Source organism: Montipora capricornis, chromosome 4 (assembly GCF_036669925.1).
Source record: "Montipora capricornis isolate CH-2021 chromosome 4, ASM3666992v2, whole genome shotgun sequence".
NCBI classification, from domain to species: domain Eukaryota; kingdom Metazoa; phylum Cnidaria; class Anthozoa; order Scleractinia; family Acroporidae; genus Montipora; species Montipora capricornis.
In genome coordinates this window covers 23,278,068-23,292,016 of record NC_090886.1, presented here as the reverse complement: position 1 = coordinate 23,292,016, position 13,949 = coordinate 23,278,068, and the positions used below count along the sequence as shown (strand labels likewise).

The window sequence follows — 13,949 nt, the reverse complement described above, 5'->3', positions numbered from 1 at the left end:
TGCAAGTTCATAAAAATGTTTACACGGTGCCTGTACTTTGTCCTTGACTGGTCATAAAATAAGCAGCAAGGGTATCTCTGATGTCTGAACCAGCCTGGTCTTCGACTTCCGCTCCATCCATGATTCCCACGTCATGATCGTTAAATCCTTCTTGTAACCATTCATCAAAAAATGGTTCATGTCGCATCTCACAGATGTTGTGCAGTACACACAAAGCTGCCACAACGTTAACAACTCCCTCAACATTCATATGCACTTGCTTTAAGAATCGTCGGAACCTGCCCTTCCAGTGACCGAACGTGTTCTCCAAAGTCATGCAAGTGGTAATTGAAACGCCTCTGAATACGAGGAGTGTTACTATTATCAGGGTAACCTTTGATCAACCAAGTTAACAGGGGATATGCTGGGTCACCTAATATGACAGGTTGGATTTCTCTGCCCAGAATTGACTCTTTCAGATCTGGTGGAAACAACTGGCCTCTACACCCAAGGGTGTACAGCTCCGAGTTTGAAAACACTCTGGCGTCATGAACACTGCCAGGCCATCCAACGACAATGTCCCTGAATAAGTAACGATCGTCAACGAAGGCCTGCATTACAATACTGTGAAAGGATTTCCTGTTCACATAGGCCGCATGATTTTCCAAAGGTGTCGCAATTGTAATGTGACTCCCGTCAATCGCGCCGGCACACATGGAGAAACCCCATTTTTCCTTATAGCTATCAATGATACGGCAGAGTTCGTCACCTTTCACAATCGTGAGATATTTGGGCCTAAGTTGATAGCTTTGCAACTTGACAAATATAAATACAAATAAATCCTCTGGAAACGCCAAACAGATTAGCAAGGGATCAATACCCGTCTGTTGAGCCTAGAAAGTACAATATTGCAGTTCATCAACAAGGAACTGGAACATGTTCCTGGATATACGAAAGTTTTCAAACCATTCATTGTCAGAGAATGTTTCATATGCGAGCCGGAACCAAGCACTGCTTCGTTTGTCGTTGCCAAACTGATCTTTCAACCATGCATTGAGAGAGTAAGAATATTTAAAAAATTACCATGGACTTCAATTTTCTCTTGCGATAAACTCTTCCCTGTAAGCTTATCCTTTTGTTAAGTTCCGTTAACGTCAATATAGATCCTGTCGATTTCCGTTTGGACAGAACCCGCACGAGAACGGATAACTCGGCATCACGCGTCGCCATTTTGTTTACAAGAATTACGCATGTTCAGTTACAGCACACAGCTGTAGCCTCATGCAAGAAATTGGTCCGGTCCTCCAAAAACTGCAGAGTAAACGCAACCTTCCTAACTTGGTCATTATGCCTCTTTGTGTCGGACCCGTGATAAAGAGAATCAAAAGAGTTGCCTCCAGAATATGATCATGATGATGAACTTGATTATGGATTATATGATGAAGATATGGATAATGAGATATTGAATGATCTTGGTATTCAAAATTATGATTCTGTTGATAGTGGAGCACCGTCCGCACCAAAAGGCGCCCGTGTGGAGCACCATAGGTGAGAAAATTTGGTTTTATAGCCATGACGTCATGAACGTCCGCAGGTACGTCCGTCAGTCCATCCAATGTCACCAGTATGACGTAACCATATCACGGGCTCAAGTTAGAGCTGATCGAGGAGGCAATACTCCAGTTTACAGCATACATCTTTGATATTGGCCATCAATGTTATGGTCAATTGACACCTGTCAAAACAAGACATCTGCTGACCAGTATCACGTGACCATACCGCGGGCTCAAGTTGGACCTTATCGAGGTCAGCTGTTTTTTAAGTTGACCGCTGCCCAGGGACTGGTTGTTGATTGGATCGCAGGCTCAAGCCAGGTCAGACACTCACACTCACACCTGAATGAGGCTTAATTTTTCGTGCTCTTTTTGTGGCTCGGCGCGTCTACACAGCCATGCTACGTCAGCAAAGCTCTTGACGGTCGATGCATTTTGTGTTCAGGTACGGTTTGGAAAATATATTTTTCTCGCATTTTTTGCTGGTTTCAATCCAGGTTTAATATAATATAGCTGTAGTTATTCAAGTCAAGCATTGGAGGGATATAAACTTAAAGCTGAGTGTTTATTTTGAATTTGTTTAGGGCTCCTTTTTGCTCTGAAGTGCAGTTTTTGGTATGTCTTAAGATTTTTAATTTCGAATCTACTAAGGTTGCAAGTACCTGGACGGCCTATGTCAGAAGAACAGAAACGAAAGAAGAGAGAAAGAGAGCGAGAATGACAAAACGGTACACCAGTACGGATGATTTATTTCAAGTGGATGCATATTTCTAAAACGTGGTTTAGTCGTTTTCTCCTTTGTTCAGGAATGAAACTCGAATTTTTATTGTTAACTGGAATTAAAGAACAATCAGCTGTTTTTTTTTTGGACAGAAATAATCGATCTGTTGCTGGTTTGTTTGGCCTTAAAATGCAAGGGAACAAGAAGTTTTTTACTCTGCTTGCATGCTTAACTGTTTTTTCGATGTGCCTTGACAGTGACAAGAATTTTGCACTTATGCTCTAAACATGTAATCGCAATGAGTTTTCGTAAAAGTATAAGGAGAAATATCACCAGCTTGTGTTTAGAGCACGTACAGGTAATTTGTTGGAGATCTTGTTTGAAGTTTGTCCTTTCTAGCCGATTCTTTTCTAAGCCAAGCTGGCGTGTTTCAATGAAATACATCGAATTGCAAATGATCTCGTTTTCAGAGATAAAGTGGAATAAATAAAGTATATCAATAAAACTACTTGTTTGACCTTGAGCCGACAAAGACGATCGGTTACATCACAAGCTATAGTACGTCTGTGATTTCTAATTTTATCGTGGTTCCTATTCGCGGGCGTTTGACAGTCGACTCTGAAATGGCTTCTTTCCTTTTCTGTTCGCTTGCTAAGGATTTGCTTGTTTCCTTTTAAAACTCTTGCGATTCAAGAAAAATTAATTGCCTAACTGGTGAATTCAACAGTAGATTTCGCTGGAAAAAGCGATATCACACTCATCCATTCGTGATTCATGTGATCAGTCGGTTTTTCCGGTGAAATTAACCGTGGAATTCGCTAGTTAGGCAGTGCAGAAAATGTTACATAATTAAGGAATATCCGGGAAAATCAAAAGGCGGACAGTTCCAAAGCCTTTTATTTTCACTAATCCTACAGCCAGTTAAAATAAACAAGCCGGGAGCTCTGGTTTTAGGCTTGGCTAAATCTATATATTAAGGTATTAAATCAAGCAGAAATGAATCAGCAAAAAACAGACAATATCTTAATAAGATTATCAAGGAGGCTATAAATAAAAGAAATCAATTAAAAGGTTATAAGGCTGCTATAACTAAACAATTTCAAAGTGGTTACATTTCTGAAGCTGCAAGACTAATGGAAAATAAAAGAATAGATAATGCCAGAGTTACATTGAATGCGTATATTAAACATTATGAAAATAAATTCAAAACAATGAAAGGTTGTGGGATTCGAAAAAAACAAAGAGGTGGAAATGTTGTATTTTTTAATCCTCCAACTCAGCTGATCAAAAAATTGGAATTGATTGTTGGTGAAATTTTAGGATTGATATGCAAAATATGGGTGTATCTATATTAAATACATTGCTAAAAACGTCAGTAATCAATAGATCTCAACATGACAAACTGTATAAAAAGTATTTAACAATTTAATGTAACGATATTGTATATAAATGGATAGAGAAATTGTATTGTCGAGCTATTCTGTTAAAAATATTCCTTTTAATAAACCAAAAAATTTCATTACAAAATTTACAAGGCCAATAATTTCACTAAGTAATTATGAATATCAGCTTGGTTTGAATAGAATTATTCATATGAGTTTTACATGGTTTAATGTTAATCCAAGTTATCAAAATCAAGCAATAGCATATAGCGTGGATAATGGCGCAAACTTTCAAAATCTTTTTTTTCCACCTAATTATACTGATTTTGACAGCTTTATGAAAAAAACAATTGGAATGCAACAACATTTCGAGTTTCAATATGTTTCCTCGACCGAAGCGTTAACGGTATAAAATAGCCACGTTTCAAAGGACTTTCTGTTGTTTATTGATGAGTCTTTCGAAACAGTTTATCAGGTTATATGAACAAAGTTCAAAGAAAACGAACCACAGATTTTACATACCCGATGGTCTCAGATGTCGACTTCGGGAGGAAGCTTGCCGTACTAAGGTTATTAACGGTGATTAACCTAATTAAGTAGCTATGACGTATCTAATTTCGTCGCGGCCGAAACACTCCCCGCCTCCCGAAGGTATTGACCTAATTCTTAATTTACATTTCGTAAGTTAGTTTCATTTAATGTCCTTTGAATCTTCATCATCGTGGAAAGGAACGAGCACGATTAGACGCTGTACAGGTCGCTCGATTGTTGAATATCCTCGACCCTTGTATATACCAACTTTTTCATTCGGCGCTGGATTCTTGTACTGAATTGTAACTTTTCTGACCTTGCCATCTTTTCCGGGGTTAGCTGCTATGACGCGTCCGAGCTTCCATTTCCCCCTTATCTGGTTACTGTCTTGAATTAACACGATATCGCCGACCATGACATCACGTTTACAAGTATGCCATTTCTGGCGTACGAGCAAGCTTGGGAAATAGTTCCGTGTCCATCTGCTCCAGAATGTGTCAACAATGTTTTGTATGAAGTAAAAACGCTTTCTGGGGTCTGCGCTTTCATTAAATGGCCCGTTAGGAACCTTTGTTGAAGAACGTCCTAACAAGATGTCAATCGGGCAGAGATATGCTCCGTCTTCAGGTGAAGTTGGATGACGACCGATCGGCCTCTCGTTGACTAAATTAGATACTTCGTAAAGGACTGTCTGAAGTTCTGGAAATGTCATAACGCTCTGTCCGATCGCTGTAGTAATAGCTCGCTTTATCGATTTTATAAGGGCTTCTGATATTCCGTTCTGCCATGGTGCGTCCGCGGATGCGAATTCCCACTTTAATCCTTCGTTCACTCCAAATGTTTCGAGTTCTTTTAAGTTCCATTTCTTCGTCATATTCTGGAGTTCTTCACTAGCTGCTACCAACTGCGGACCGTTATCAGAGTATAGCTTTGCAGGATATCCTCTGAGGGAAGTAAACCGTCTCAGCGCAAGTAGAAATGCCTCTGTACTGTAATCGCCTACCAAGTCAATATGAACTGCTCTTGTGCTCATACAGTTGAACAATACCCCATAACACTTTCCGATTGTTCGCTTCTTTACCTGGTCTCTTATTTTAAACGGTCCGAAAAGGTCGATGGCTGTACTATGCCACGGTGGTGAGGGCATAAGTCTCTCTTCTGGAAGCTGTCCCATGACCTGCTTGTTGAGGTTTTCGTCCAGTTTCTTGCAAGTGACGCAGTTGTATCTAATGGACTTTACTATGTTATGAATCTGAGGAATCCAGAATCGTAATCGAATTTTGCTTACCGTCGTCGACACGCCATGGTGACCTTTTCGATGTATATGTTCCGCATAAAGCTTAGAGAAACGATGCTCACGAGGAATGAGGATCACTTCTCTCTTATCGTAGCTCAAGTGCATCCATTTGCCGGTCCGATGACCAACCACTATTACTCCATCTTCTCTGCGCTTTGGACACAAACGCTTATATTTAGATTTTTTGACGTTTGTAAGCATTTTTCTTTGCGCATCAATGATCCAAAACCTTTCTGCTTTAGAAATATCGTCCGGCGTCAGGGTCTTTGTCGCATTCTTCAGACTAACTGGTTCTCTTGCGTACATGGCTAATACACGTGCTGTTACTCTTAACAGTTTGTTGTAACTTGAATGTCTGTTTATATCAATTCTTCTCGCGAGCGAGTCCTGTTCTGCAGCAAGTGTTGTTAATGCCGTTTTCATTGGTAACTCTGGGTGATGGACTACTTTACTTATTGGCCATTCTGATTCCGGGAGTTGTAGAAATCTAGGTCCCTTTTGCCAGTCGCTTTCGCTTCTTACCTCGTGTTATCCAATCGGCGTTGTTTTTATCACTCTCGATCCAATACCAGTCTTGGGGATTGGTACTTTCCTGTATCTCTCCGATGCGAGTAGCGGCGAATGTATTGTAGCCGTAAGATTCCTTTTGGATCATCCCGTGCACTATTTGAGAATCGACTATATGGTAGTATTTCGCAAACTTGTAGCGGGATTCTTTGTCCAGAAAGTTTTTAAGCCTTTTGCTTAAGACTGCCGCGCAAAGTTCAATTCGATCGATCGATAATTTCCTGTTTGGCGAGAGTCGGTTCTTTGACATGATCAGTCTGGTTTCAAATTTGTTGTCCAGTAATGTCCACCTGATGTAAGCACATGCTCCGTAAGCGTTGTCTGACCCGTCACTGAATATGATAAGAGTCGGCAGACCGAGTGCACCTGATGGTTTGAGGCATCTTGGAAATATAACTTGATCCATATTGCGCAGATCTTGGAAGAATTCCAGCCAGTTAATCCTTTGCTTCTCAGGGACAGGGTCGTCCCAGCTGAGTTTCTTTTCTGTTGCCCAAAGCTGGCGGATCAAAATCTTCGCTCTGACCGTAACGGGAGCTGCTAGACCAAGAGGGTCATACACGCGGTTTATCTGTGAGAGGATAATCCTCTTCGTTATTTCGCCAGTAGTTGGGTTTTCTTTGATGCGTCCTTTGGCTTTCGTCAGAGTTAAGTCTATTCCCACTTTAAACCGGAATTGATCCTTGTCTGTACTCCAAATGACGCCGAGTACTTTCTCGGTTGATGAATTTTGCTGGTTGGGTTCTAAAGCCATTTCGTTTGCTGTTTTGTCGTTCGAATAGAACCAACCCTTTATCTTGAATCCGCCCTTGACTAGGACTGCCTCAATCTCATTAGTTAGTTGCTTAGCTTGTGCGTCGCTATGTACACTGTCTACAATGTCATCCATGTACGAGTTGGATATTACGGTATTCGCGGCTTGTGGATAATTCTCTTTTGATAGTTCCGCTGTCTTTCTCATGGCTACGGTCGCTATGGTACCCGAGGGTTTGTCTCCAAATGAAACTCTTTGTATAACGTACGTATCCGGATCCCTGCTTGTGTTCATGTCGCGCCATAGAAAACGATGCGTGTGTTGCTCTATGATCTTGGTTTTCACGGTGTGATACATCTTTTTCACATCTCCGATGAATCCAATTTCGTGTTCTCTGAATCGCACGAGGATTCCTACAAGATTATTTAATAGATCGGGACCCTTTGCCCAGTACTCGTTAAGGACGTGTCCCATATAGTTCGCGCTGCTGTTAAAGACGATCCTCACTGGAGTCGATTTCGAATCAGGCTTTAGAACATCGTGGTGGGAGATGTAGTGGATAGGGCCTTTATAATTCTCGAGCTCTCGCTTGCTTAGTTTTCTAGCTACTCCTCGTTCTACCATGTCCTCAAATTGTTTTTTATAAACTCTGCTATGTTCGTGATTACGCAATAATCTACGCTCTGTGATTAAGAGTCTTCCAAAGGCAGCTCTTTTGTTATCTGGCAGGTCGTGTGGATCGCGAATCCAGGGATATTCAGCGATCCAGCATTTTTCCTGTTCGTTAAATTCAAGGCCTTTCTCGATGAGATGGAGCTCCCTTTCTTCTTTCAGAGTGTAGTCGCTGGTTCCAGGAGCGCATTTTCCGCATTTGCAGCCTCCGCAGCGCGGCGTGCAGCTAACACCTAATCTCTCGATATTGTAGAAGTCGTCAATTTTGACTGCTTTTAGGTGGTTTGCACATGCGTCGAATGCTGATTTGTGGTTCTTCTCCCGAATGGAAGGGTGTGTCCCGCCTATACATCGTCCAAAACGATTCTTCAATAACATTAGGTGTTCAACATTTCTTTCTTTTACCGGGTGGAAACCTGCGTAATCATACCCAATGAGGACGTCAACGGCGCCTTTCGGCCGAGTCACGTCGCCCCTTTGTATCTGTAGAGCGTCAAGTGCCTTATCCATGTTAACACTTTGAATGTCGGTGGTAATTTTGTCTATTTCGCAAACTTCCACAAGCGTCGTTTCGCCCTTGAGGTCAATGAGCGGCAATTTGTATTTTCTGGAACTTATCTTCTCTTCCTTCCCTCCCACCTTCACGAGAGAGATTTCAAGTGGCGTTCCGCGCAGTCTTTCTTCCCGTGCTTTGTCGCGGGTTATGAGGCTAATGGATGATGCATTGTCCCACAAGACGTTTGCATGTCCTCTAGAAGTTTTTATTTGTTGCAACTGGAGGATGCAGGTCTCATTACCCCCATGGCTGCATGCACTGGATATTGCGGATGCGCTTGGAGTCTCTGTCTGATCTTCTTCATGTAATGTGGGATGATGTTTCTTCTTACATTCATTGACGCCGCAATCCGTTTTAGAGCGGTAATTGCGTGATCAGTGACCGGTTCTGAGGCAGGGAAAAGCACGCACCTTTTTCTTTCAATGTTGACAGTCTTTCGCTTACTGTTTTATCGAGGTATACTCTACAATCCTTGGTAAGATGATTCGAGTTTTCGTGAACGACGCACTTGCTGTAAGTTCTCTGGCTGCGGCTGTCGTGTCTTTCATCCGCTGTGGCGTAATGGACAACTGCCTTCGTTATGGATGGGCCCTGCGCGCGAAGATCAGAACCGTCGTACTCGATAGCGCGTTTTTGCGTAAGTAAAAATTTGAGCAGGCTCGGAAACTTGTTGGTTTTGTCCACAGTGCTGTCGTCAGAACTTAATAGTTTAGCCCATTCTTTGCGTACGTCTGGCGGGAGTTTTCTCTCTATGATGCTTACTGAGCTCGTTGTGGTTATTTCTGCTTCCAAGCCAAGTCTCTTAAGGTCACGATATCTGTCTTCTATGATTCCTACCAGCTCTATGAATCGCTTGTTTTCGCCTTCGCGGATGGATCTTACGCGTCTTATCTCATTAATTATCGCGTCCGCGACTTTCGCTGGGTCCCCGTATTTTTCGTCGAGTCGCTTCCACATCTCGTAAACGTCATCGTCGACGCTCTTTACGTGAGCTAAAGGTTCTTTTCCGAGACAGGAACGCAACGTGTAGGATAATGTATCTTCCGTAAGGTGCGGCATGACTTGTTTCTGGAAGTCTCTTTTGAAGGATGGATATTCTCTCAACTCTCCTTCAAATCGGGGCATTTTGATTTTCTCTAGTTGTATGTGATTGTTCTTTTCTTTTTTGATCTGCGGCTGCAGTTCGTGTTCATGTTCGCCTACGAGGTGTGTTTCGAGTTTAGCGTTCATCTCGTTATACGCCGCTTGAGTAGCTTGGAGCCATTTAATTTCATTGGCTGCAGATTCTCGCGTAGATAAATCGAGTAGCGCGCTATTCGCTAGTTTGCATTCCACGAAAGCTTTGTCAATCTGTTTCTGAAGTCTCTTCGCCGTAGACGGCTCTACTTTGTCCGCGCTGAGTGTGTGCGAAGCACTTTGACAAGCTGTTTCAAATATGGCTCGCGCTGTTTCTCGTCTGATCATTGCTTGATCAAAGAATCGTTCCATTTGCTGGCGTTCTTTGTTCGCCTTATCCCTTTGTTCCGTTTCCGCGCGCGCTCTCATTTGCACGTCCGCTATGTGGTTAATAAAGTTAATCTTAGCTTTTGTCGCTTCAGTGAATTCCTCCTGTACTTTGTTGATCCATGTTTCGGCGGCTTCTAGCTTGGCGTCGTCTGATAAAAGCATCGCGTAGAGATCGTGCTTTGTTTCCAGGACGTTCCATGCTTCCAGGAATTGAGCGTAGTTGTTTTCCACAAGTTCGTGATCGCTGGCTGATGAGATGGACTTCAGGAGTTCGTTCCTTTTTCTGGTGAATCTTGATTTGGCGACGCGACGGACGTTCTTGGCTTCTTCTGCCATCGCGCTGATGAACAGGTTTCGATTGTTTCCTCGACCGAAGCGTTAACGGTATAAAATAGCCACGTTTCAAAGGACTTTCTGTTGTTTATTGATGAGTCTTTCGAAACCTATGATTATAAACAGTTTATCAGGTTATATGAACAAAGTTCAAAGAAAACGAACCACAGATTTTACATACCCGATGGCCTCAGATGTCGACTTCGGGAGGAAGCTTGCCGTACTAATGTTATTAACAGTGATTAACCTAATTAAGTAGCTATGACGTATCTAATTTCGTCGCGGCCGAAACACAATATAATTACCAGTTAGGGTCAGACTTGATTTGACAAAAAATATTGACAAGTGGGTCTCATATTGGTACTAAAGTACCAAATTTGAGTCATGTTCTAAATATCCATTGTGATCTTGTTGATGGTCAATATACTGATATTATTTACAGTTTCTGTGCAAGCGTGTTACAACCATCATATTGCTTTACACTAAAACAACGAAGAATTACCTTCAATCCTGTAAATAAAACTACAATATCTCCTATTAGAATGTGGGTAACTGATGTAAAAAGAAGATTACTAGACCTAAATGGAGCAGATGTATCATATTCATTGATTTGAAAAAAGAGTGCAATAATATAACATAACAACATAAAGAAACCATACGAATTTAAGAGATTTTATCATACACGAGTTGGACGATTCGTTTATAAACATAAAGGCTCTGGTATTATTGTAGATAATATATTCAAACCATTAAAGAGTATTGCTTCAAATGTATTTAAAAGGGTACCTAAACTTATGGTAAAAAAAGCATTAAAATCAGGAGTACCACATGCTGGTGATAAAATAGGTAAAAAAGTTGCTGAAAAATCTGGTGATTTAATCATCATTCAAGGGTCAACCAAACAACAAAAAATAATGCCAATTCAACCTATTAAACAACAGGAAAGCACGAATATGATTTTAATTCGTTTGACGATTATCAATGGCGCTCATAGTCCGATAAGATCTGCAGGTAAAACTGTTTATGATACTGATAATCTTCGTAATGTAATATTTGTTAAAAATCTATTAGAGTATTCTGACGACTTCAGTCAATCAGTGAGTAAAAATAGCTTATAGTATTTGGACACACATAATACAACAGCTAAAAACAATATTGGTTTCCAGTCTCGAAAATTGCTTTCTCAAGCTGTTAACAAGGATGGAACAGGAGGAGCTAAACATATAAATGTGATTATTTCTCTGAATCGTTACAGCTTTTTTGAAGAATTAGAAAGTAAAATGTTGGTGCCTATGCAACTTCAATTTGCCATCACATTAAATGAAGACAATGAGTTCATATGGCACACGGTGTTGATGCTGGAAGAATTGTGATAGACAACTTTGGATTATGGTTGCTAAAATTAATCCCAAAAGATAGTGTATTCCAATTTTGTGAGCTCATTTATGAAAGAACCAAAGTGGAAATACTTGAGAGAGTTATATGTAGTTTCAGCTCCAACAAGAACTAGTGGTTATTTTCCAATTTCAGCTTCCATCGACAATGTTAAGTTTGTATTTGTACATCTTTAAAAAAGTTATTGTGACGATGATGGATCAAGACATGAAGAAACGACACCTTATAAAATGGATACTTTTTCATTAGATGTATCATCTCGAATATGGAAACGGTATTTTTTACCCCGAATTGGAGTATGATAGTGACTCAAAAGTACGAATATTCAATAATTTGATGTCTTATGCGATGAGAAAAAATGATTATAATTCTGGCACGCAGCTTAACCTAAGAAATTATGAGAGTCATAATCGTATTTTTCGATTTCTCTTTTCAAACAGAAAAAGTTACACGAGATCCAAAACAATTAACATTCAGATACAGATTTTCAGCAAATGCAAATCAAAATTTTAGTGTTCATGCTGTTGTTTTGTATGAAGAACAAATTGATATTGATAAAATTGGAAACGAACTTGTCATAGTTTAAATTCTGTTTTTATGTTTAACCAAAAATTATGTAACATATAATATATACAAGAAATGACTCAACTTAACGACATTAGTGTTAAATTATCACCAAATCAAAAAAAGAAATTAGCAAAAGCTTTTCATAAACGAGAAACAATTACTTTGAGATTAACAAATAATGCTTTGTCAGGAAAACGATACTCTTCATGTACCATCTACAGTTGTTAAACGATTAAACAAAAGCAAGGAATGGATATCAAATTATCTAAAACTAATATTCGATAATAAGTTGGAGGAAGCTTATTAACTTCAATTTTGTCATTAGGAAAAACATTGCTTCCAACGCTTGGTAAATCAGCTCTAGCAGGTGCAGCTTCAGAAGGAGCTTCTCAAATTGTAAAAACGATATCTGGAAAAGGAGTTAAAACAGGTGGTTTTCTTATACCACAAAACCAAATGCATAAGTTGATTCTGTATCAGGATTTGTTAAATATGAAACAAAAAAAGGACTTCCTTAATGCTCTACAAATGGAAAAAGCTGTTCATATAAAGCCAACAAAGATGCAAACCGGTGGTTTTCTTGGTACTCTTTTAGCTAGTATTGGTATTCCACTCGCTGTTTGTGCAATAAAAAAGTTAACAGGTAAAGGAGCTCCTAGAATTGGAACGTATACACCCCCACCATTTTATACCTATCCACAGTATATAACAGGCCAAGGTGTAAAAAAAAAAAGGCAAAGGAAAGAAAGGGAAAAGGCTTACTGTTAGGTCCAAAAAAGCCCATTCAACAATACTCCAATTTCAGGAGCAATACTCTAAAACCAAAATTTCACTAAAATATCCCATTAACCAATCATGATTGAATAAAATGGTGTAAATATTTGCATATACCAATAAAAGATGTTTTATGAAGAGATGACACTCTAACTCATAACCACCAAAAAGCATTATTTATCTACAATTTAGAACCAGCATATATGAGTGGAAGTCATTGGGTTGCTACTTATGTGAAAAATGCTATAAATTATTTTGACAGTTTCGGAATGCTACCATTTCAAGAAATCACAACATCAGATACAAAATATTATGTCGAAAACTTGTGATTATTTTTGTTTGTACTTTTTAAATGAAATGAACTAAGGTAATTCATATTATGATCTGTTGAAAGTACTTGACATACATAATACCATGTACAATGAAAAATTATCTAACTAAATGAAATCGTATTGTGTTAAACAGAAAAAACAAACTGAATGCGTTAAACCTTCAGGTTATAAAAAAGCTAAAAATGGAAGATTTAATTTTTTATTGCACTTGTGCTGAATGCGGCATTAAAAAACTTGATTTGTTAAAAACAAGGGAAACTAAATAGCCTGTCAGTGATGGCAGGCGAAGGTATTTTAAGCAATGTTGGATCACAAGCTTTGGATCAATTGTCAACAAAAATCAGACCAAAGAAAAGAAATCGATGGTGGTGCTGTTGATATACAAAGTATGCTAAATCAAAAATGGTTACCAGAGTTTCGTTTAAGAGCGTTTCCTGGTTTTAAAAAATATCAATTTTGCGGTCGTAATACAAGATTAAGGACGTTCGCGCCAAAATCTTCCTACGGTGAGATTTTCTTCATTTCTCACCTAGAGTTAGGTCATAAAGTACTTACTCCAAAAATGAAAAAAAAATGGGGTAAAATGGCAGTGGAAAAATGCCTTAATTTCAAGAAATCGGTCATAATAGCGAGATGTTGGCTCATCTGCTCATCCATTGAAAATCATAAAAATAGACTGTTGGATTGAAAGTTTCCGTGCGTAGGTTTTTAGGAGTGAGATTTTTAGATAATTGTATGCCGCTAGGGATGTGGTAAACAGTAGAGTTCATCCTCAACGAGCGTTTTCGTAAGCTCTATCCGTTGCAACCACAACCGGAATTCGATGGCACGAGGAAAGAAAATGTTAAAAAAAGATAACTTCTTACGGTGAGAATTTTTTCATTTCATCATATTTTGTAGATAGTAAGTAAAGTATGTGATTCATGTTTTAAAAAATAGGGGTCACCGATGATCTGAACGAGTAAAATCGATGTGATTTTGCAAAGCTCTTGGAAAAGTTCGTTTGTCACGCTTTTGCGTGACCTGTCGG

At 39.5% G+C, this 13,949-nt stretch overlaps 1 protein-coding gene across 1 annotated transcript; it reads right to left on the bottom strand.

Annotated features, from left to right (window-relative positions):
• Positions 1–5,950: 5,950 nt before the first annotated feature.
• LOC138046368 (uncharacterized) lies at positions 5,951–9,854 on the bottom strand. The gene is made up of 2 exons (XM_068893015.1): positions 8,423–9,854; positions 5,951–8,310 (listed from the first exon to the last, which is right to left on the bottom strand). Exons 1-2 carry the CDS (start codon positions 9,852–9,854, stop codon positions 5,951–5,953), a joined length of 3,792 nt encoding a protein of 1,263 aa, XP_068749116.1.
• Between the last annotated feature and the right edge of the window lie 4,095 nt (positions 9,855–13,949).

Excerpts from the sequence above, each read along its gene's own strand:
- LOC138046368 (XM_068893015.1), bottom strand. The coding sequence starts at position 9,854 with ATGGCAGAAGAAGCCAAGAACGTCCGTCGCGTCGCCAAATCAAGATTC. Across the intron at positions 8,311-8,422 it reads GTCAACATTGAAAGAAAAAG|AAGATCAGACAGAGACTCCA; the intron begins GTGCGTGCTTTT and ends CATTACATGAAG.